This window comes from Grampus griseus, assembly GCF_964374135.1.
Source record: "Grampus griseus genome assembly, chromosome: 19".
NCBI classification, from domain to species: domain Eukaryota; kingdom Metazoa; phylum Chordata; class Mammalia; order Artiodactyla; family Delphinidae; genus Grampus; species Grampus griseus.
Genome location: NC_139013.1, coordinates 12,668,923 through 12,694,220, shown reverse-complemented (window position 1 = coordinate 12,694,220; position 25,298 = coordinate 12,668,923). Strand labels below are relative to the sequence as shown.

The 25,298-nt window shown below is 43.6% G+C and overlaps 1 protein-coding gene across 1 annotated transcript; it reads right to left on the bottom strand.

The window, feature by feature from the left end:
* Positions 1-1,542: 1,542 nt before the first annotated feature.
* LOC309836360 (EP300-interacting inhibitor of differentiation 2-like) lies at positions 1,543-2,654 on the bottom strand. Its single transcript, XM_082676334.1, has one exon. The coding sequence runs from the start codon at positions 2,569-2,571 to the stop codon at positions 1,960-1,962; it is 612 nt and encodes a 203-aa protein (XP_082532460.1). The 5' UTR covers positions 2,572-2,654; the 3' UTR covers positions 1,543-1,959.
* Positions 2,655-25,298: the final 22,644 nt, after the last annotated feature.

Below are 25,298 nucleotides of genomic sequence, written 5' to 3'. Positions count from 1 at the left end.
GAAGAGGCATCTTTAAACAAAGTTAGTGGGGAAAAGATGGGCTAGTTAGTATCTGGTGTTGCGGCAGCCAGGTAGCCACCTAAAAAAGAAAATTTGGATCCTTACCTCATATTGTACATCGGGATAAATTCCGAATGGTTCAAAAATTCAAATATGAACAATAAAACCACACACATACATACACATGCACACACACCGAGAAAACCTCGAGTTTCAAAATCTTGCAGGTTTTTTCTCTTTTTTTTTTTTTTTGGCCATGCTGCACGGCTTGCAGAATCTCAGTTCCCCGACCAGGGATCAAACCCGTGACCCGGCAGTGAAAGCACTGAGTCCTAATCACTGGACCACCGGAGAATTCCCCAAATCTTGCAGGTTTAAAAGATAAAAGGAAACAAGAGCAAAAATCTCCATGCCAAAAGGCTTTCAGGAAAACCAAAGACAAATGACAACCTAGGAAAAACTACCCAGAACTCACATTACAAGCTATTATCATAGCTCATCTCACTATTTCATTAATAGTTAACAGAGTCAATAAAGAAAGGACCAAATTATTCAGGAAAGAAATGGAGAAAAGATTTTGAATAGATAGTTCATGGAAAAGGGAATATGTATGACTCAAATGAAAAGATATTTAACTTCCCTCATAATGAGAGAAAAGCAAATTAAAACTGATATACCATTTTCCAACTATATAGACTGGCAAAATCCAGACACTTGATGACTTACTGTGCTGGTGAGGCTGCAGGGGAAATGTCCATGTTCAGCAGTTGCTGGTGGCAGTGTGAAGAGGTACAACATGAATGGAAGGCAACTTAGTAATATCTCTAAACTTTCACATGAGTGCATTCACCTCAGAATTCTCACCTCTGGAAAGTCGTACTAAGATATTATACATAACAAGGAATCTAAGAAGCTGCTGATTATAATATGCACCATTATTTTTATGAAAATGCTGTATTACACCATCAAATGTAAGACACACCCCAATTTCAGAGACGTCAATATATGAAAAGTGCATTTAGAATCAGAGCAATACTGTATTTGTGCCCATGCCATGGGATATACAGACAAGATTAACTATTATAGCAACTTTTTTGGCCAATAGAAAATGATGGGAAAAAACCTAAATGCCCATCAGTATGTTCCTGGTTAAGTAAATTACAACATAACCACAGAATGGAATAAAATGCAGCTCTAAAAAAGAATGAGGAAATGTAGTGGTTTGGAAGGATCTTTAAGATAAGTTCTTACTGAAAATGCAATGCATAAATCAATAAATATAATTTGCCAACTTTTGTGAAGAAATGAAAAAAAAAAAAAAACCCACCCAGATTTGTATTTGCTTGTGTATACATAGGGAAACTGAAAAGACAGAAGAGGTACTGTGGTTACAGATGGGAATTGTGGTAGGTACTGGGTGGGCGGGGGGAAAGGGATAGAAGACTTTTCATTGCACACTTTATATTTTGGGGGCTTATAAATAGATTATTTACCAAAAAAGTATTAAAAATTGAATGAAAGAAAAAATCCAGAAATTTCCGATAGTCTTGAATACATAATTTATCATGTAATATATACAGTATTTACTTTGCCTTTCATTTGAAATGCCTCAGAAAACACAAAATCAATCTTACACTATGGGCTCTATTGGCAGTTTTTCTTCATCAAGTCTCAATTATATAAAACCATTCTTCACTTTAGTGAAGCAATTCTAAAAGACATTTCCACAATGCAGGGAAAACAGTCTGGATCAATCACAAACTCAAAGGACGTTAGAGGAGTCATAACCTTTTTTATTTTCTTCTATTTCTTTTCTGATGGTTTTTCTTGATAAGCTTCCTTTTCTTTTTCAACTGTGCCTTGCCTTATTCTCAAATACTTTGACTTTTTAAAATCAAGTTACAGGATTGGTATGACTGTACTGAACGCAGAGGTTCTTGAAGTAGTTTCATCACTAAATTATTCTCTACCGATAAACTTATCACAACCAAGTTCTTCTATCAGAGGATTGATAATTTCAGATGCAGTCAGAGTTATACTAAATGTTAAAATATCAAAATCCATCCTCTGAGGATTCCGCTGATATTCGGCATCAAACGCTGCTTCCCTTGCTCTGCAGGCTTCCACAAACCTCCTGCGGCGTCCTTCAAGCTCCTGAATTCTGCCGGGAGCAATCGGGTAGTGTTCCAGATAGTGGCGGAGGAGCTGCTGATAATTAATTCCTAAAACGCCAAGTGGGTGACGGAGGCGGAGATTCGGCAACGCAGCCAGGCCTGGGCTGTTCCCGGGCCTGGACCGGCGTCTGCCCTCAGGACCCTCTTCCTCTGCTGGCTCCGCCAACAATCGGGCAACCTCTGCAATCCGGGCTTCCCTGGCCGCCGCCATCGGACCTTCCCTGGCATCCGCCACTGGACCTTCCCTGGCCGCCGCCATCGGACGGTCCCTGGCCTCCACAGGCTGCGCTGGGGCCGGCTCCCGCCTCCCGCCGCCTACCTCCGCCTGCGGGACGTCGCCGTTGTCATTCGCCGCGCCCTTCGGTGGGACACTGCTGTCTGCGGGCAGCTCGGACATCCCGGACCGCGGGGTCAGCTCGGCCGCTCTCAGAAAAACGGGAATAACGGTACAGCGCGATCAGCGGTGTGCAAGTAAATGCGCGTGCGTGAGCGCTGTGCACACGGGTCAACGCTGTGGGCAAACCCACGTGCACGAGCGTAGGGCCTGCGGCTGAACCTAAGAGCGCTGCGCATGAGTCATCCCCACGCGCCTGCGATCTTCCAGGTGCCACCTAGCGGCCGGAAGAGCCAACAAACACACCTGAAACCTTCCCCTGTTACCCAGAATGTCTAAGGGCGGAGTCGAGCCTTGTTTTACATTTCAACCAGTTTAATGTTTACAAGGAAAGTCTCACAAGATCGCTTCCTGTTGGCTTTCCCAAGATTACATCCTAGGATGCCTCTTCCTTCTTGTTCTCTAGTGATTATAATGCCACCTCTATTATATATCCAGATAGTTTAGATTCATGGGTTATTTTGGGGGTAGGGTGTGGTTCTTTATTCTTTTCCATTTATTCATTTGCCTATCTTCACCCATACCAATCCTCTTAATTACTAAAACTTTGTAATAACGTTCCCTTGTTATTTAAAAAAAATACTTTGGCATTTTTCTAAATCTTTTTCGTACAATATAACATGCAGGAAAAATATACAAAATATAAATATACGGCTGAATGATTTATCGCAAAGTGAATGTCCATGTAACCACCACCTGGGTCAAGGAATTGAATATTTCTAGTATCCCAGAATCCTTTCCCTCTTCTTATCACTATTGTCTCCTTTCTACCCAGAAGTAACTACTATACTGATATGTATGGTAATTTTTTCTTTGCTTTTCTTTATGTTTTACTACCTAGAGCTGCATTCTGATACTGTAGTCTAATTTTGCTTGTTTTTTTGAATTTTACATACTCTTGTGTCTCGTTTCTTTCCCACAACATTATTTTTATGAGATTCACCTATGCTTTTCATTGTGGTTATAAATACTTCATTTTCTTTCTTTCTTTTTTTAACATCTTTATTGGAGTATAATTACTTTACAATGGTGTGTTAGTTTCTGCTTTATAACAAAGTGAATCAGCTATACATATATATATATCGCCATACCTCCTCCCTCTTGCGTCTCCCTCCCACCTTCCCTATCCCACCCCTCTAGGTGACTTAATTTTCTTGATAGTTACATATCCATTACCATTATTATTTTTCTTTTTGCGGTACACGGGCCTCTCACTGCTGTGGCCTCTCCCGTTGCGGAGCACAGGCTCCGGACGCGCAGGCTCAGTGGCCATGGCTCACGGGCCCAGCCGCTCCGCGGCATGTGAGATCTTCCCGGACCAGGGCCACGAACCCGTGTCCCCTGCATCGGCAGGCGGACTCTCAACAACTGTGCCACCAGGGAAGCCCGCACTTTCTTTTTAAAATAAATTTATTTATTTATTTATTTTTGGCGAAATTGGGTCTTCGTTGCTGCACACAGGCTTTCTTTAGTTGCGGCGAGTGGGGGCTACTCTTCGTCGTGGTGCGCGGGCTTCTCATTGTGGTGGCTTCTCTTGTTGCGGAACACGGGCTCTAGGCGTGCGGGCTTCAGTAGTTGTGGTTCGCGGACTCTAGAGCGCAGGCTCAGTAGTTGTGGCTCACAGGCTTAGTTGCTCCACGGCATGTAGGATCTTCCCGGACCAGGGCTTGGACCAGGGCTCGAACCCGTGTCCCCTGCACTGGCAGGCGGATTCTTAACCATTGCGCCAGCAGGGAAGCCCCGAGGTTGCATTTTTGTTTTCCTGGTCCAAGCACCACATTTACAAAACACAACATCCAGCCTATGTGCTGCTTCAAACACAGCTTCACCCCAGCATCTGGGCAATGACTAAGTGTGTGGCTCCTTAACAGCTCCCAGGCTAGTCTGGAGACCAAAGGTCCATTGCTGCCACCTCAGGCTGCCTGGAAAATCACAAATATTTAATAGAAGAATCCCCAGACTTGTGTAATAACATATTATTAGAGGGGGAACTAGAAATTGCAGTAATTTGCTATAATACTATGGAGGCAGATATCTGTCCTGTCTTTTGAGGCCCCAAATCACCTTCCAGCTGAAGCTGAAAGGCCCTCCCATTATCCAGGGATAAGAATAGCTCTAGAGAAAATTATGGTGTATTAAACAGAAGTGCTCATGTGGGGAGATGAAAGCAAAAATTTGAGATAGATTCCAGGTTCGCTATTGCTCCCAAGACTGTTCCTGTGTAGCGGCTGTAGCATCTTTGTCTCTGACTCACCGTCAGCATTTCAGAATCATCTGAGGACAGTTTTAGTCATGGTGCAGACTCAACAATTAAGCGAGCTGATATCAGGGGCTCCACGCTGGTATATTTTTACAGGAAAAAATAGAGAATTTAAACCCATGGTCATACAATTAACATTTTAAAAGAGGAGGTGAAGAGTTTATAAGGAAAGGGACTGGATCTTCTTCTCCCAAAAGCTGCAAAAGCCTGTAATAAATAGCACTGGTGGGATATTTATCCTTACTGGGAACAAAGACTTCCTTTAAAGGATAAATACACATGTTGACCTAAATCAGTACTTTTGTGGATAGGGGTTGAAACCACAACTCAGAATCTGAACCTGGCTTAGGACAATTGGGGAAATCATGATGTCATTCTTGCCTCTTTATTACCCCTGATTATTCTAGGCCTTACATGTTCTGCTCACTAGATGGGCTTGAGCTGACTTAATGGTGGATATAGGTGCTTCTTTCTCTAAGGGGATTTTCTAGATTTGCTTATCTCTCCTGAGATATTTAATGCTGTGTTGAGGTCTAAACATGATGTTACAAGCCTTGTCTCTTTCCCCAAGATTGTTACTGTGCTAGATTAATTGTAAAAGTGGCCCCAATTCTCCATCCTCTCTGTTTCTACACCCTTTGTAATAATAGTTTGTAGCTCTTCTCATCAATAGGTAGATTCCTTTTCTCCATCCCTTGAATCGGAACTGGCCTTGTGACTTGCTTTGACCGATAGGATGTGGCAGACATGATGGTGTATCAGTTTCGAGACTGGGCCTCAAGAGGCATTTCATGCTTCCGTTCTCTCTCTCGGACTCCTGTCTCGACCATGAGAACAATCCTGGACCAGCTTGCTGGACGGTGGAAGACACCTGGGACTGGGAAAAGTGGTCTCAGACAAGGCATTCAAGATTAGTCAGTCCTGGGAATTCCCTGGTGGTCCAGTGGTTAGGAGTCAGTGCTTTCATTGCCGGGGCCCAGGTTCAACCTGTGGTTGGCTCGTGGCAGGGTCGGGGGGAAGATCAGTCAGCTCCATCTGAGCCACCAGCTGACTTTTAGGCTCATAGACTAAATAAATGCTTGATGTGATTTGCCATGCAACATTATTGTGGCAATAGATAACTGCTCCAGAAATTGGTATCAGGCGTTGGGTAGTGCCCTAAGAAAAGGCTAAGATCCGTAGGGAAAACAGTGAGGAAATTGTTATTGGAACAGAAAAAATGATGACTCATTATGATGTAGTGAAATAATTGGCAAACTGTCGCCTGTGATTACCCAGAAATAGAAATAGAAACAGAAAATAGAAAGTATTTGGCTAAGGAGATACCCAGGCATAATGCTGATTACTCACTGATGAGTATGATACAGCGTAGCAAGAAAGGGTTGACCGATAGAAGGAACTGGCTGACCTTCCAGAAGAATTTAAAGGAAATGTAGAGAGACTATGACTTGCTAGGTTGGGAAAGAAAAGCTTTTTTCACATCCAGTGAAAAAAAAAAAGATTGTCAAAGTGAAAAACAGGCTGTGAGTATAGATCAGATTAAAGGTGTGGCTTTATGACCCTTTGTTAAAAGTTCAAAAATGTGAGGCAGTGCGTAGGTGAGCTTCCCAGCTAGAAGGGTTTCTAGGAAGCCCACAGGCATGGTCCTGCAGAAGCCTGATCTTAAAATAGAAAGAAGTCTAGAGGAAAGGTATGTTTTCCCCCAGCTTTACTGAGATGAAATTGACACGTAACGTATAAGTTTAAGTTGTACAATATGATGGTTTGATACATGTATATATTTTGAAATAATTACAATAGGGTTAGTTAACACTTTCATCACCTCACATAATTAACGTTTTTTTTTTGGTGGTGAAAACTATTCCGTCTTTCAGCTCATCGCACCCGAGTTCTGCAGCCTGGTGACTGAGAGCCACAGATGTAAAGAGATCTTTGATAAATGTATAATCAGACAGACGCTGGGATAACGCGTTTGCCAGCTGGAATCGTGGGCTACTTCCCTTGCTCTACACACATCCGTAACACACCCAGTTGGGTTCGTCAAACCCTCTTAATCGGCTGCCGTGGGCGCTGGGCACCTCTTCCCCACAACCAAGGCTGCGCCTGTCCCAAGTCAGGCTCGAAGCCTTCGGGCTCGCGTTGCGGTCGTGGGAATTCGGCCGGGTCGGGGCCGTTCCCCTGACAGGGCGACTCTCGGGGACCCCCGTCCCCGCGTGGCCCAGCCACCGGGCCTTCTCTGTCCTCGTCCGTCATCCGACCTTCCCCGGGCTCCGCAGGCCCCGTAGGGGCCGGCTCCCGCCTCCCGCCGCCGACCTCCGCCTGCGGGACGTCGCGGTCGCCATTCGCCCAGCCCGTCGGCGGAACACTGCTGCCTGCGGGCAGCTTGGGCATCTCGGACCGCGGAGCCCGCGCGGCCGCTTCTCAGAAACTTTGGAACAACGGAACAGCACAACTGTCCGCGCGAACACGTGAGCGAGTGCGCATGCTCGTGCGTATCTCTGTGCGCGTGCGTGCACGTGAGCGTGTACGGTCGCGCGGGTGTGTTTAACTGGCATGCTTGTGTGGTGACCGTGCCTGTGAGAAGGTTCATAATGCTAAGTTTTGGCAAGGCTTTTGTTGCTGTCAGTCCCCAACGAATGACAAGGGCTGCTTCATACTTCTGAGTTTTAGTCAAGAATTCTTTTTTTTTTTTTTGTGGTACGCGGGCCTCTCACTGCTGCGGCCTCTCCCGTCGCGGAGCACAGGCTCCGGACGCGCAGGCTCAATGGCCATGGCTCAGGGGCCCAGCCGCCCCGCGGCATGTGGGATCCTCCCGGACCGGGGCACGAGCCCGTGTCCCCTGCATCGGCAGGCGGACTCTCAACCACTGCGCCACCAGGGAAGTCATAGTCAAGAATTCTTGGTAAGGCACACCTACACCATCAGTGTCTCGGTCCCTTTTTTTTTTTTTTAAAGAAGATGTTGGGGGTAGGAGTTTATTAATTTATTTTTGCTGTGTTGGGTCTTCGTTTCTGTGCGAGGGCTTTCTCTAGTTGTGGCAAGCGGGGGCCACTCACTATTGCGGCCTCTCTTGTTGCGGAGCACAGGCTCCAGACGCGCAGGCTCAGTAGTTGTGGCTCACGGGCCCAGTTGCTCCGCGGCATGTGGGATCCTCCCAGACCAGGGCTCGAACCGGCAGATTCTCAACCACTGCGCCACCAGGGAAGCCCTGGGTCCCTATTTAATTTTAGAAAGCTGTGCAACTTTTGATGCTGGAAACCTGAAACTGCCCTCCCATGCATGCTGCTGCGTTATGAACTCTTGGCCTCTTGGCGTTCCTCACCTCCTTTTCTCTTTCCTGCTTCTCTCTTTCCTTTCCTCCCCTCCCCCCTCTTTCCCTTCTCCTCCTCATCTCTTCCCCTGCTACCTTCTCCTTCCATTCCCCCTTTCTCTCTTTCCCTCTGTCCTCCTGCCCTTTCATCTTCCTTCTTCTCCCAGCCTCCCTCCTTTCCATTTCTTTCTCCCCGCCCCTTGCCTTTCGTCTTAAGTCTAAGTCTCTGGCAGGCTCCTCTGCCTACCCGACTGTTGTAACGTCCCAGACTTTCAGCCCAGCCTGCTTCTAATTTCTAGGGGAACTGTCTTCCAGACTCCCTTGTAATGCCACCTCTCTGCTTGGGTCTGTTTCTGGACTTCTGCTCTTTTCTTTCCCCTTCCCCTTCTTCTTCTTCTTCTTCTGAGCTGTGTGGCATGCAGGGTCCTAGTTCCCCGACCAGGGATCGAAGCCCATGCCCCTTGTAGTGGAAGCCTGGAGTCAACCACTGGACCGCCAGGGAAGTCCCATGTCTGTTCTTTCCTGTTAATTTATGTGCTTATCTGCACCAATACAAATCGTCTTACTATAATTACTATCAAACGCTTTAATACGTGACTTATTGACATTGGATGAGGCTGAATCCTCCCTCCTAGTTCTTCAAGATTGTCTTAGCTCTCCTTGGACTTTTACACTGTGTGTGAATTTTTGAGTCAGTTTGAGAATTTCCTTAACATCTTATTGGGATTTTGCTTAGAAATTCATGACTTCTTAGTTTAATTCAGGGAAGAACTGGAATCTTTAAAATGGATTCTTCTCCTGCATTAATGTGATGTATGTATGTATCCACTTATTAAGGTTTTCTACTACATTATAAAAGTTTTATAGTTTTCTTTCTAATTGTTTTTAGATGTAGATAGTAAAACTGTAACTAAAAACAATAAATGAGAAATTCAAAATGGAGTTTACTTGGGAAAGTGAGCAAGTAGAGGCAGTGGGGAGGGACACCGAGAGAAATTCACAGGTGTTACCGACCAGGGTTCTTGGCCTCCTTAATCAATAGAAATCGATAAGAGGCAGACAAATTCAGGCAAGGCTTTACCGGGGCTCCTGCTGCAGCAGGAGGGAGTGAAAACAAGTAACAGTTTCTCTTGCTGGCTCTCTGAGGGGGTGGCCAGCTGGTTCCTTTTATGGGGGTGAGGGTAAGGGTAGGTGGGTGCAGGGGTTAGGCCAGGGGCTTGGCTTCAGCCACCCCCTTGGTGGTGCTGGGTGGGTTTTTGGTCTTTTTGTATCTTGTTGTTCATAATTTGCCTCAACTGTGCAGCACGAAGTTATTTTTAGTCCCTTATAGTTTCTTTGTATTTTACTGCTCTAGGAGATGTTTGTCCAGGTGCAAGCACTGCAGCAAAGGGTCCCAGGTCCCAGCCTGTCTCACAGGTACTAATATTTTTATTTCTGAAGCTTGGTGGTGGGTACATGACTATTTTTTTGTGTTTTTTAAAAATTTTAATTATTCTAGTTTGTTATAAGTTTTATGTGCATGATATATTTCACAGTTTAAACAAATCTCTCCTGCCTTTTATTGGATTGAATTTTAGGAACATTAAGCATTTAGTTGCTGTGTGGATAGGCTCTTTATTGCAAAAGGACTCTCACGCTGCTCTTTAAGAATGCTGACGGTTCCCATGTTGTTTTGTCCAGTAACTTTGCTGAATGTTTGTAAGTTCTAACAGACTTTAAAAAATAGTTTCTTTGCCAATTGCAAATAATTTGAGCATTCTCTCTTTTTTCTTGGTCAGTATACCTAACGGTTTGTCAATTTTGTGAATCTTTTCAAGGAACCAAATTTTGGTTTTTGATTTTGTCTATTGTTTTTCTCCTCTCTATTTATTTCTGTTGTAATTTTTATGATTTCCTTCTGCTTGTTTTGGGTTTAGTTCGCTCTTCTAGTTTCTTAAGGTGGAAGGTTAGTTTATTTATTTGAAAATTTTCGTTTTCGTTAATATAGGTATTTCCAACTATAAATTTCCCTGCAAACACTGCTTTTTCTGCATCTCATAAGTTTAGGTATGTTGTGATTTTGTTTTCATTTATCTCAAACTGTTTGAAAATTTCTCTTATGATTTCTTCTTTGACCAGTTGGTTATTTAGGAGTGTGTTGTTTAATTTCCACACATTTGGGAATTTCCCAAATTTCCTTCTGTTATTGATTTCTAATTTAATTCCATTGCGCTCAACATACTTTGTATGATTTCAGTGCTTTAAAAATTTTGAGAATTGTGTTATGGCCTAACATGATCTCTCCTGGAGAATGATCCATGTGCACTTGAGAAAAATCTGCATTCTACTGTTGTTGGGTGATCTGTGGACTTCTGTAAGGACTAGTTGGTTTATAGTGTTGTGCAAGTCTTATATTTCCTTGGTTTTCTGTCTAGTTGGTCTGTCCATTATTGAAAGTGGAGTATTGAAGTTTCTATTATTGTTGAATTGTCTCCATTCAAGTCTGCTTTTTGCTTCATGTATTTTGGGGCTCTGTTGTTAGGTGCTTATATGTTTGTTATATCTTCTTGATGAAATGACCCCTTTTAAAATGTCATTCTTTGTCTCTAGTAATAATTTTTTTTAAATAAATTTATTTCTTTGTTTTTATTTTTGGCTGCATTAGGTCTTCGTTGCTACGTGCAGGCCTTCTCTAGTTGTGGCGAGCGGGGGCTACTCTTTGTTGTGGTCGTGGGCTTCTCATTGCGGTGGCCTCTCTTGTTGTGGAGCATGGACTCTAGGTGCATAGGCCTCAGTAGTTGTGGCACGCGGGCTCAACAGTTGTGGGTCACGGGCTTAGTTGCTCTGCGGCACGTGGGATCTTCCCAGACCAAGGCTCGAACCTGCGTCCCCTGCATTGGCAGGAGGATTCTTAACCACTGCGCCACCAGGGAAGCCCTCTAGTAATAATTTTTATCTTGAAGACTATTTCTCAAATATTAGTATAGCCACTCTGCTTTCTTTTGTTTACTGTTTGCATGGTATATGTCTTTCCATCCTTTTAATTTTGTCTATTTGTGTTTTTGAATCTAATTTGTGTCTTGTAGATAGCATATATTTGAATCATAAAAAAAGTGAATTTTACCAATTCCTGCCTTTTACTTGGAGTTCTCTATGCTATCATTCAGGGAACCAGGTTGGTTTCAGCCCTGCCATCATTAACACCTGGATTCCCAGGTCACCCTGGAGGTTTGCATGCCAGTCAGCCAGAAGAGGGAGAATGGAGCCTGCACAGGAGGTTTTTGTGGGACAGGCTTGGACATGGTGCCTACCACTTATATTCCATTGGCTAGAAGTCAGCCATGTAAATATTTAACTGGTAGGGGGGTTAGGAAGTGTGCTTAGCTCTGTGCTGAGGACAAAAGAAGAAAGGGACTTAGTGAAAGACTAGCAGAGTCCACCACAGTTATATAAGAAAAGGACAATGTATTTGGAGAATAACACTACCATCAATGGGGTTGCATATTCCAGTTGCTAAAAGACCTTGCTGATAACTTCTTCAAATCAGATACCTATGGAGATGGTGGCTATTGGAACTAAAGTCCTACAGAATTCATGGCTCTGGATTTTGCTTGGATAGCAGGAGGAATTAATACTGCAATTGTCAAATTATTATAGACCTTAACTAATAGAAGGGATGTGTACTCTCACTGATAAGGAATGTCAGGCCTATGTGACTCAGAAACTAGAAAATGTCCATAAAGAAGCATTGAGGCTACACAAGACTGGGAGCTGGGTTCTGTTTACGTAACTTGTAGCCTTTAGGGAATTTTGGGATACATATTTTACAGTTATTTTAGTAACACTAGGAATAATAACTGGCACATATGCAGTGGAAATGTTTATAAAAAGTGTAAGCTCTAGGAACACATCAAGAGCTTTCTCACCTGAAACAAAACAAATAATACACCATTTGTATTTAGAAGACTAGAGAATGAAGTCCAAAGGGAAAGGTATGAAGAGTCTCATGCGTAAGCAAATTTAAGATAAACTATCCGTAAGTTGCAACAAACAAGGGAAACTGTTGAAAAACATTGCATAACTTGTCTTAGTTTGGGTTTTTTCAGAAGTAGACCCTTAGACCCGGGAACAAGTGTAAGTGATTTATTTGGGAAGAGAAGGGAGTTAGGGGTGTGTTAACAGGGAAGGGAAGGCAGCCAATAAAGAGTGCTCTATTAAGCCAGCAACTACAGTGCAAAGCTGAAATTTAAGCCCACGTGAAAACTTTGGAAAGCAGTGCAAAACACGCCTCAGAATGATCTCACGGGAGGGTTGAGGGTGTTGGGCTATTTATACGGCAACTCCTAAGTGTCGTTGATTAGGGTTATTTCCTGGTACAGTACATGTTAATTCTTTGGCGTTTCCAGATTGCCACGCATATGTGGGCAGTATGGCTTTCTGTAGTTCCAGAAGAGGATAATAATGCACAGATGAAGATACTGGCAGTTGGAAGTCTGCTGGTGCACACTGAGGGTCCAAGGAGCATGGGCAGGGTGTTGATAGTTTCTGTTAGAGTCACCCCTTGCACCACTCAGGGCCACTGGTGCCTCACAGAAGTGCACTCCATCCTGCCACTGCTCTGTCAAGTTGGCAGCCAGTCACACTTGTTTTTGTTTTGTTTTGTTTTGTTTTTAAAGATATACAGTTGGACGAGGTCTTCACTGCTATAGTTGGTCTTGGTCAGAATTTTGTTTGTGTATTAACATTCAAGACTCCTCTCATACTTGACCGGTACTTCTCTTGATCTATGTCGCTTACTTGTTGAAATAAACATATACCTTCCTGTCTGAGCAATCTGAACCCTGGTTACTTTTCCCTCATCACACTGATGATGCTGCAATTCCCCATCTACAGTTAGTTCTGGGCATGGAGGCATCAAGAGTTCTAGACATATTCTTCCTTGTTCCTATTACACAGCAGCAGTCCTGTTTCCTGCCAGTATAGTAATTTATTTCTTTGCTTGCTGTCCTCTTGACATGAAGAGCCCAAAAGTGATTGGGTGGCAATGAAAGCTTAAGGTTAATGGAGCTTTTGCTGTGTCCTCTGGCGGAAGTGGTTCCTCCCCTGGGAACCACGACCTCTAGATCTGCAGGGTCTGGAATCGCAGGAACAGAAACACATATTCCCCAAAATGGGTCATGGGAGTCATGGTGAGAGGGGTCAATTCTATGTCTACCTCTTATTGAGAACTATACTATACAGTGGTTGTTGGTATAAGGCATCTTGAGGGACAGTACTCCAGTACCACAGGGTATAATCTCCAAGTTGGTGCCTTAGCTGTGTTTGCAAACGGTCAAACAAAGGCAGGGAGTGAAACCTGGATTCTGTTCTCAGTTCCTTTTAATGTACTCAGCTCATTCAGATCTGAAGGTGCGCCCCCATTAGGGTCTGGGCTGTTTTCCAGAATTGCTCCCTATACCAGTGGATTCTGTCTTCCTGTCCTGCACCAGCCATTCACCACCAAGAGAGATGGGAGGAGATATCAGAGAGATCCACAAAAAACAGTGTCCCTGGTTGAATATTCAGAGTAGAACTGGGGCACGCTCACTCACTTGGTTATTCCTGCACTCCTTGCACACATCTGTTTTGAGTAGCTGCTCTGCGACAGGGCCCATGTAATTAACATCCCCTGATTTCCAAACCATGCTTTCTCTCCGTGTGACAACTTTCACAGCAGGGGCCCTGGGGATGGGACAGTCTTCAGGTTTGGTAGACACTTGGTCTTCATTCATTGCTCTATTTAATAAATAGTGTCTGATGGCAGAAGACGACCTTGTTGCTTTCCGGCTCTGTAGCTTCCTAAGGCTCACAGATGTCCTCAGGACAAAGTATAAGCCTCTTATGTTGGTACTCAAAGGCCTTGTGATAGGGATCCTGCCTCTCTGATATTTACCAGAGCTTCTTAACTCATCTTGTGGTCCCTAAAAATAAAATATTGAAGTAGAGCCATAAACATGCTGTGGTATATTTCTTCTTTTTTTTTGTTGGTAATATTGTAACTTCTGCTTATTTTTTACATCAGCCCTTTATTGATAGAACATACATCAGCCCTTTAATATTCAGAGTAATTGCCAACTCTTGTTGAATTATCCCTATATTAATGTTTTATCTATTTTGTGAGGGAAGGGTGAGGAAATCCCATCCGTCTTGATATATGGCTTATGAGACCATAGTATGGAATGTAGGTTTATTTTACCATTGCAGTTTTATGAAAATGAAAACAGCAAATTTTTTGCTGTTTTTGAGCAACTTTTACAGCATCTTGGTTCTTTGGGAGGAAGAATATGTAAAATATTTTAATAGTTGTTGAGTAATCAATATATGAAATGCTGATGAAAATTGAGTTTTTCTCCAGTTCTAAACTCTCTTGCGTAAGAATTCCTGTTAGAAGAATCTGAAACAATTTGCAATTTTTGTGTGTGTGTGTGGCCGCACGGCATGTGGGATCCTAGTTCCCTGACCAGGGTTCGAACCCGTGCCCTCTGCAGTGGGAGCAGGGAGTCCCAACCACTGGACCGCCAGGGAAGTCCCTGCAAATTTTTGTACAGAAAATCCAAAGTGAATTTATGTTTCATCCATCACAGAGAGTTAGTGCTATGACTCATCAGAAAAAAAGGCCCTTTTATTCTGTGTTGCCTGCCCCTCATTTGGAAACAGACGTGCTTCCACATTAGAGCCATCATTAGTCAGCACCACGGACACGCCACAGAGGGGAAACGGCTTTTGGGGACTTGGGCGTCAAGAATAGAATTATCCATATATATGGAATCTAAAAAAAAAAAAAAAAAGGTTCTAATGAACCTAGGGGCAGGACAGGAATAAAGACACAGAGTTAGAGAATGGACTTGAGGACACGGGGAGGGGGAAGGGTAAGCTGGGACGAAGTGAGAGAGTAGCATGGACATATATACACTACCAAATGTAAAATAAATAGCTAGTGGGAAGCAGCTGCATAGCACAGGGAGTTCAGTCCAGTGCTTTGTGACCACCTAGAGGGGTGGGATAGGGAGGGTGGGAGGGAGACGCAAGAGGGAGGGGATATGGGAATATGTGTATATGTATAACTGATTCACTTTGTTATACAGTAGAAACTAACACAACATTGTAAAGCAACTATACTCCAATAAAGATGTTAAAAGAAAAAAAGAGTAGAATTATCACAGAACAGAACTTCTTCTTTTGGGGACTCTGGCACAGACTGGGAAGAGCAAAAGGCACTGAGAAGGGAAGGCTTTAGGACCCAAGACTGGCTTTCCATTTCTTGAGAAATGCCCTGTTAGCTGAGAGATGATCAGGGATTGAGAAGGATTGAGGAAAATGGGGGCTGGGGAAGTCACCAGAGGCACTTCAAATTTTTGTATCTGAAAATATTTACAAATATTTGTATCTGAAACACCTCTACTGGCCACCCTGAGCACAGAGCAGTATCTAAGATGGAGATGAATGTAACGATCTGTGTGAAGTGGACTGGTTGACAAATATCATTCAGGGAAGGGCAGTTATTACATGTTTGTTTAGCAGGGCCACTGTGCAGGGTTCTGTAGTTTATTCAAATAAAGTAGCCACCAGCCAAGGGACAAGTTGATATAAAATCTAACTCATGCTCTGCTCAGTAGGCTGTGGGCCACAGGATAGTTTTTATCCACTTAGACCAAGAATTGCCTAATTCCCCAAAACATGAGTTACAGGCTACTGATGGGGTTCTACGATCCATTTTCAAAATGCTGAAGTGACCAAGAATGAGACAGGGCAGGTGTAAGAAGGAGATTGTGCCAAATCAGAACCCAAGAGTTTACAGATAGAGAGGAGGAAATTTCATTCCCCCGTGGAATGAGACCAGGAAGAAAGGCCTGAAGAGCACGGTGAGCTGTGAGTTGCCCCCTCAAGGTATCTGGAGGTTACGTTGAGAAGGTTAAGGAAAGAGGCAGACCAGTTAGTAAGGTTACAGTTGAAGAACAAGCTGTGACGGTGGGCGTGGTGAGAGATGATATGAATGATCAAAACGGATGCCTGAGATAGTCCTTGTGGACACAGAGGACTTTCTTCAATCTGTCTTGGTCTATTTGTAGGCAATATCTCGTGTCTCCTAAGTGGTTCTCCAGACTTTACTAAGGAGCAGATGATCAGAGCCTCTAGAAGGAAGGAGCTCCCGTTTTACCGTCTTGCAAGAACTCATAGAAGCTGAGAATGGAGGGTGGTGCCAATTGCTGCAGAGAAGGAGTCCCGTAGAGAATGATAGATTTGAGGCTGGCTGGTTTCAGAAATGATAGGGACCGAGGATTGCTATACATCTCCTGCTGCCCCCTCTTAAAATGGGTGTGTTGACTGCGTTTTTCCCCTGTGTCTCTTTCAGCGTTGTGTGCTTGGTGTGTGTGAGGCAGATCATGTCCCTTTAGCGCTCACGTTGAAAGGAACTGCACCTGAGGATTTATACGCATCGACTTCGTGAGCACCAGGTCCTGGTTGAGATAATGAGATGCTGGACATCATTCCTGAGCCTGTTTTTTTGTGATTGTACGACGCTTGGGAATTCTTTAGAGAGACGTTAGTGTTTTTGGTACGTGGGAAGTGTGAAGTCACTGGGGCCTGAGGGTGGAACAGTAGCTAGTGGCCAAGGATGACTTCCCAAGAACCATAAGTCAGAAGACCCATGCCCTATGTAGCCTCCTCCCCATGATTTTGGCTGTCTCTTTTTTTTTTTTCCCTCGGGTGGTTTTCCTTCCATTTTTATTGAGATATAATTGACACACAGCACTGTGTAAGTTTCAGGTGTACAACATAATACATCATGAAATGATTACCACAATTAGCTTAGTAAGCATCCATTATTTTGGCTGTCTCTTTTTTTTTTTTTTTGCGGTACGCAGGCCTCTCACTGTTGTGGCCTCTCCCGTCGCGTAGCACAGGCTCCGGATGCGCAGGCTCAGCGGCCATGGCTCACGGGCCCAGCCTCTCCGCGGCATGTGGGATCTTCCCGGTCTGGGGCACGAACCCGCGTCCCCTGCATCGGCAGGCGGACTCTCAACCACTGTGCCACCAGGGAAGCCCTTGGCTGTCTCTTTGACTTGCCTTTGAACAATAGGATGTGATGGGGGTGGCACTGCCTGACTCCCGGGGCTAGGTCCTATTATATCTTGTACCTTCTGCTTCACTGGTGGAAGCCAGTCACTGAGTCCAAAACCCCTGAGGCCTCCATGATTGAGGCCATCTAAGATAGCCATGCAGGTTTTGTAAGAAAGAAATAACTAGCCTACCCTTAGCTGTTTTAGCCACCCCAAATGAAATGTCAGACATGAGGAAAGCATCCATCTGCTAGCCCAGACCAGGAGATCCTTCAGAAAACTCTATGCCCCATCATGATCTGATTAAAGCTGCATGATACGGTACCCATATGAGTGGGGGTAAACCTGCAAAACTGGGTGAGATAATAAATTATTGCTTTAAATCAATATGTTTGGGGGAGATTTGTTATTCTGCAGTGGTTAACTGGAACATCAAGACCAGAGTCTGGTCACTGCATCCATGTTTACAAATTTTGCTTGTTCTGATAACAAATTCTTCCCTCCCTGGTCTAAAAGCCTGATAATTCATTTCCAAAATGTAAGCCCCAGGTGTCCGCCCACATAAATTGCAAAAATCTTGCAATTTTTGGATACAAGGGAAAGGATTCTTTGAGGGCAATTTTCTGTGCCCCGACTCTTCCTTGGATTAAAAGTTTCAAATTCTGACCTTGTCATTTTCTTTCTTTAATTTCTCCAGTGCACCTTGCACAAAGCGAGGCAGTGTCAATTAACAATAAACATCCTGGGCTTCCCTGGTGGCGCAGTGGTTGAGAGTCCGCCTGCCGATGCAGGGGACGCGGGTTCGTGCCCCGGTCTGGGAAGATCCCACATGCCGCGGAGCGGCTGGGCCCGTGAGCCATGGCCGCTGAGCCTGCGTGTCCGGAGCCTGTGTTCCGCAGTGGGAGAGGCCACAACAGTGAGAGGTCCGCGTACCGCAAAAAAAAAACCACAAAAAAACCCAAAACAATAAACATCCTTAGAATGAAGGAAGAATTAAGAAATTTCACCTGATTTTAAAAGAATCTGTGTGAAGCACTGTTGTTTTTAAAAAAATTATTTTATTGAAATATAGTTGATTTACAATGTTGTGTTAATTTATGCTGTACAGCAAAGTGATTCAGTTATACATACATATACATTCTTTTTCATATTCTTTCCCATTATGGGTTATCACAGGATATTGAATATAGTTCCTTGTGCTGTACAGTAGGACCTTGTTGTTTATCCATTCTATGTATAATAGTTTGCATCTGCTAATCCCAAACTCCCAGTCTATCCTTCTCCTGTCCCTCTCCCACTTGGCAATCACAGGTCTGTTCTCTATGTCTGTGAGTCTATTTCTGTTTCGTAGATAAAGTTCATTTGTGTCATATTTTATTTTATTTTTTTATTTATTTTATTTATTTATTTTTTTTTGCGGTGTGCGGGCCTCTTACTGTTGTGGCCTCTCCCGTTGCAGAGCACAGGCTCCGGACGCGCAGGCTCAGTGGCCATGGCTCACGGGCCTAGCCGCTCCGCGGCATGTGGGATCTTCCCAGACCGGGGCACGAACCCGTGTCCCCTGCATCGGCAGGCGGACTCTCAACCACTGCGCCACCAGGGAAGCCCTATTTTTTTTTTATTATTTTATTTTTTTTTGGCTGCGTCAGGTCTTAGCTGTGGCATGCAGGCTTCTCTCTAGTTGTGACACGCGGGTTTTTCTCTCTCTAGTTGTTGTGCTCGGGCTCCAGAGAGCATGGGCTCTGTAGTTTGCGGCACGCAGGCTCTCTGGTTGAGATGCGAGAGCTCAGCAGTTTTGGCACGGGGCCTTAGTTGCCCCATGGCATGTGGGATCTTAGTTCCCCTACCAGGGATCAAACCCATGTCCCCCGCATTGGAAGGCGGATTCTTTACCACTGGACCACCAGGGAAGTCCCATTTGTGTCATATTTTAGATTCCACATGTAAGTGATATCATATGCTTTTTGTCTTTTTCTGACTTACTTCACTTAGTATGATGATCTCTAGGTCCATCCATGTTGCTGCAAATGGCATTATTTCATTCTTTTTTATGGCTGAGTAGTATTCCATTGTATATATGTACCACATCTTCTTTATCTATTCATCTGTCAATGGACATTTAGGTTGTTTCTATATCTTGGCTATTGTGAATAGTGCTGCTTTGAACATAGGGGTGCATGTATCTTTTTGGATTATACTTTTATCTGGATATATGCCCAGGAGTGGGATTGCTGGGTCATATGGCAACTTTTTTTTTAGTTTTTTGAAGAACCTCCAAACGGTTTTCCATAGCGGGTGCACCAAATTACATTCCCACCAACAGTGTCAGAGGGTTCCCTTTTCTCCACACCCTCTCCAACATTTGTTATTTGTAGACTTTTTTTTTTTTTGGGCTGCGTTGGGTCTTTATTGCTGCGCGTGGGCTTTCTCTAGTTGTGGCGAGTGGGGGCTACTCTTTGTTAACGGTGCAGGGACTTCTCATTGTGGTGGCTTCTCTTGTTGCAGAGCATGGGCTCTAGGTGCAGGGGCTTCAGTAGTTGCAGCACACAGGCTCAGTAGTTGTGGCACGTGGGCCCTAGGGCACGTGGGCTTCAGTAGTTGCGGCGTATGTGCTCAGTAGTTGCAGTGCATGTGCTCAGTAGTTGCGGTGTGCAGGCTCTAGGGCACATGGGCTTCGGTTGTTGTGGTGTGCAGGCTCAGTAGTTGTGGCTTGCAAGCTCTGGAGTGCAGGCTCAGTAGCTGTGGTGCATGGGCTTAGTTGCTCCGCAGATGTGGGATCATCCTGGACCAGTGCTCGAACCCGTGTCCCCTGCATTGGCAGGTGGATTCTCAACCACTGCGCCACCAGGGAAGTCCCTGGAGAAATGTCTATTTAGGTCTTCTGCCTGTTTTTCAATTGTATTGTTTGTTTGTTTTTTGTTATTGAGTTGTATGAACTGTTTGTATATCTTGGAAATTAAGCCCTTGGTTGCATCATTTGCAAATACTTTCTCCCAGTCTGTAGGTTGCTGTTTTGTTTTGTTTATGGTTTCCTTTGCAGTGCAAAACTTGTAAGTTTGATTAAGTCACATTTGTTTATTTTTGCTTTTGTTTCTATTGCCTTGGGAGACTGACCTAAGAAAACATTGGTACAATTTATGTCAGAGAGTGTTTTGCCTATGTTCTCCTCCGGGAGTTTTATGATGTTATGTCTTATGTTTAAGTCTTTAAGCCATTTTGTGTTTATTTTTGTGTATTGTGTGAGAGTGTGTTCTAACTTCCTTGATTTACATTTGGCTGTCCAACTTTCTCAACACCATTTGCTGGAGAGGCTGTCTTTTCTCCATTGTATATTCTTGCTTCCTTTGTTGAAGATTAATTGACTGTAGGTGTGTGGGTTTATTTCTGGGCTCTCTATTCTGTCCCATTGATCCATATGCTAGTACCACAGTGTTTTGATTACTATAGCTTTGTAGTATTGTCTGAAGTCTGGGAGGATTATGCCTCCTGCTTTGTTCTTTTTCCTCAGGATTGCTTTGGCAGTTCTGGGTCTTTTATGGTTCCATATAAATTTTAGGATTATTTGTTCTAGTTCTGTGAAAAATATCATGGGTAATTTGATAGGGATTGCATTAAATCTGTGGATTGCTTTGGGTAGTATGGCCATTTTAATGATATTAATTCTTCCAATCCAAGAGTATGGGATATCGTTCCATTTCTTTGAATCATCTTTGATTTCTTTTATATCTTTTAAACATTCTCCTTTTTAATTTTTTAATCAAAGTATATGTCTCTTCCTTTAAATAAACAGAACCACATAAGAAGAAAAAGTGATTCAGAGTTATTCATAAATCTGACTCTCTGAAAAACTATGGAAGTGGCAAGTAGAATACTCCCTAAGGAAAGGATGGTTTCCTTTATTAAGTTTTACAGTTCTCAACATACAAGTCTTTCAGCTCCTTGGTCAGGTTTATTCCTAAGTAGTTTTTTTCTTTTGATGTGATTTTAAAGGGGATAATTTTTTTTTTACATTCCCTTTCTGATATTTCATTGTTAGTGTAAACATCAGCTCAGTGCTTTGTGACCGCCTGGAGGGGTGGGATAGGGATGGTGGGAGGGAGGGAGATGCAAGAGGGAAGAGATATGGGAACATATGTATATGTATAACTGATTCACTTTGTTATAAAGCAGAAAGTAACACACCATTGTAAAGCAATTATACTCAATAAAGATGTAAAAAAAAAAGAAATGCAACCAATTTCTTTTTTTTTTCTTTTTTTTTTAAAGATATTTTCACTTTTATTTTTAAAAGGTACATAAAGGAGGGTCCAAAGGAAGTCTCCAAATGAGACCAACAAACTCCCAAATATGTGTGTAACTATCAAAATTTCTGAGGTCAGCAATTAAATATTTGCTTTAAACTTTCTATTAAAGTAGAACAAAAAAAAAAACCACAGCACAACTTCTATAGGGATATCAGGATAGTTATAGCAGTAAATCTGGCTTGATGTAAACGTGACTATTATCATATTTTCTCCTATTCCTGGGGAGACAGAGATGCAACTGATTTCTGTATGTTAATCTTGTATCCTGCTACCTTGCTGAATTTGTTTATCAGTTCTAGTAGTTTTTATGAATTTCACCTGATTTCCCTCAAATTACAAAGTTTCTTCCCCATATCACCAATTATAGCTTTGTGTATATAGACAGATGCCTTATATCTTGGTTTAGTTGTCTGAAATGGGGGAAGGGTTTTGGTTCAGTGTCTGGCATATAGTAGGTACTATATAAGGATATTTTTACTAATGTCTTTGCAGACATTTCAGTGACCCTGTCCCTTACTCCTTGTGTCAGAGAAATAGCTATGCTTTTAGATTCCTTGATCTTTTCTATAGTACTTTCACACCCCTCTTGGTGATGACCACTTACTCTTTTCCCCCAAAGCAAGAACCAAACCCTGTTAAGTTTTCAGAAGTTTTAATGATCAAGTTTTGGGGAAGGGTGAGGAGGAGCCAATCTGTTAGTGAACTCTGGGAGTCACATGGTCACTTAGATGGAGGGACCTCCTTGATAATGGGGAGTCTGGTCACATCCCTCTTTTTTTTTTTTTTTTTTTTTTGCGATACGCTAGGCCTCTCACTGCTGTGGCCTCTCCCGTTGCGGAGCACAGGCTCCAGACGCGCAGGCTCAGCGGCCATGGCTCACCGGCCCAGCCGCTCCGCGGCATGTGGGATCTTCCTGGACCGGGGCACGAACCCGCGTCCCCTGCATCGGCAGGCGGACTCTCAACCACTGCGCCACCAGGGAAGCCCTGGTCACATCCCTCTTTAGCAGACACACACTGAGGACAGGGAGACATCTCTCCACACTTGCACAAACTTCACAGATTGTGGTGGGAGTCGATGGGCAAGGCTATAATATTTTTGGCCATTTACCGTTACCTGGAAGGGAAAATGGGTCAGAAATACAGTATGCCACCAAACAAACTTTCAATCTTCCTTTCTACTTCTACCCTAGTACACACACTATCCACTCAGAAAACCCCTATTTAAACTTCAAAACCCAGTAGATATGCTTCTTTTTATAGGCTAACTTTTGGGACTATTTTGGAGACTTGTTCTCTTTGTTTTCTGTATTTCTCTTATTCCTCCAGGGAGGTTCTACCACTCTCTGTTGCACGGTCTATATTTGCATGGCCTTTCCTCTAGCTTAGAAGCTTCTCATGGCCAAGAACTGTGTCTCATGAATCTTCACTCCCTGTCTCTTGCACAGAGCATCACAGGCTAAGGGGTTGGTAAGTGTTCACTGAATGCATACACTTCAGTTCTGCAAACTTTGCTGCCATTTACTCTGATCACCCAGTTTTTTCTTTGAGTACCTTAGATTTGGGGTGACGGTGGTGAAGAATGAAACTCAAGTGGTCTTAAAGAGGTAGAATAGTACAGATGGTTTAAAAATAGGATATTATTTTAACAGCTTATAGACATATGAAAAGATGCTCTACCTCAGTCTTAAAAAATATTATTATTTTTGCCTAGCCATTTAAAAAGGGCAGAATATTTGAACATGTTCTTTATTGGTGAGACTCTTCAGAAGCAGTCATTTTTTGGGTGTTAGTTTGTCATATTTAAAATTCATATGGTTTTTGAACCAGTTATTCCTCCAATGTAAGTATTGGGAGGTTGATAATGACAAAAGTGTGGTACAAAAACCTTACTGCAGCATCATTCTTGAGAGCAAAATATTGGAAACAACCTAAATGTGCATTAATAAGGGTCAAGTTAAACCATTTTTGGTAATCCTTCTATTGGAATGTTATGCAAACATTAAATTACGAAACGTCATGGATCTAAGATATATTCTTATTTATTTATTTATTTTTGGCTGTGTTGGGTCTTCGTTTCTGTGCATGGGCTTTCTCTAGTTGCGGCGAGCGGGAGCCACTCTTCATCGCAGCGCGCGGGCCTCTCACTGTCGCGGCCTCTCTTGTTGCGGAGCACAAGCTCCAGACGCGCAGGCTCAGTAGTTGTGGCTCACAGACCTAGTTGCTCCACAGCATGTGGGATCTTCTCAGACCAGGGCTCGAACCCGTGTCCCCTGCATTAGCAGGCAGATTCTCAACCACTGCGCCACCATGGAAGCCCCTAAGATATATTCTTAAATTACAAATAAACTCTAGTCTTCATGGTGTGATATATAGAGAAACTCATGACACCTTTTCTTTAAAAAAAAAAGTATATATATATATATAAAATGGATAAAAGTATATATTTTTATCCATTAATAAAAGTATATATTTTCTTTATATATAAAGGGGTAGATAGTTAGATGTACTTGTATAAGCATATATTACCTCTGCAATGAGTGTAAAGAAACTAGTAACAGTTGTCCTGGTTTGAGAGTGAGAGAAAGACTTATATTGGATGGATTAAAATTACTCATATGCATATCTTAACTATTTAGTGACATGAAAATTCAAATAATAACAGCATAGGTAGAAATGATAACTATGGGTGAAGTCAGAGCAAATTCTCCACCTTGAGGGAAGTGGCAGGTAAGCTGATCTTGACCCTGGTTCGATTTGGGAAAAGACCTGAGGATGGCGGTACAAGCAGAGGGTGCTTTGTGATTAAAGGGGCAGGAGTAGTTATGGGAGATGGACCCTGAAGGACACTTGGGGCAAGGCCAGGGAGAGCTGTGTCCTCCTCTGAGAGCTTGTAGAGGCCATGGAATGGATGGTTCCTGGGTGCACTTACCTGGTACTCATTTTGCAGCACCGAGATGTGCAGTTCAAATGGTTGGCCATCCACAAAGGGCATTCCAGAGGATGCCACCTCACAGTTCCAGCTCCCATTCTGACGGTTGTTTATCTTCACAGATATGCCAAAGTACACTTGGAAATGGAAGGCAACGTCTGAGTTCTCGTCAGTCCCAGTGTGGAAATACACCTGCATTTCTGTGTTCTTGCTGATGGGCAAGCACATGGCATGTTGAATAGGCCTCTTCTTGTGGGGGAACCCACATTTGACACACACACACACATTCTTTCCCGATTCCTCCCTGGTAGGAGGAAGGCCTTCCTGGGGGATACTGTAATCCTTGTTCCTGTGGGCCTCCTTCAGCTTATCCTGCCCAGGATAGCAGGATGCCCTGTTCCTTGGCCCAGGATTCAAATTGAGCAGCAGTCACTGGCCTGGGGCTACTGGTTCTTTATCTGCTGGAAGTCCTATGCCCCTTGATGAAGAGCCAAAGCCCTGACCCCTTTTCTCAGACCCCAAGACCTGCCAACAGTTCTGCAACTGCAGGCATAATGCCTGGTACTGCAGGGGTCTCCAGGACCTGCATATGCATTGTGCTACCATTATGCTATTTACACGTTTTAACATCACTCATACATGAAGTGACCTGCCCGCCCCCATACTCTAATATTCTCACTTCTCCTTCACCTCCCCACCCATGGGCTATAGAGTACCCACCTGAAAGATATGTCAGGTTTCCCTCTGATTGTCACTGAAGAACCAATAGACAAGGACACACGCCATGTGTACAGGACCTGCCATGGGGAGACAAGAGTGGATGAGGGGCAAGGCCAGGTGTGGGC

Coding starts and splice junctions, on each gene's coding strand:
- LOC309836360 (XM_082676334.1), bottom strand. CDS start 2,571: ATGTCCGAGCTGCCCGCAGACAGCAGTGTCCCACCGAAGGGCGCGGCG.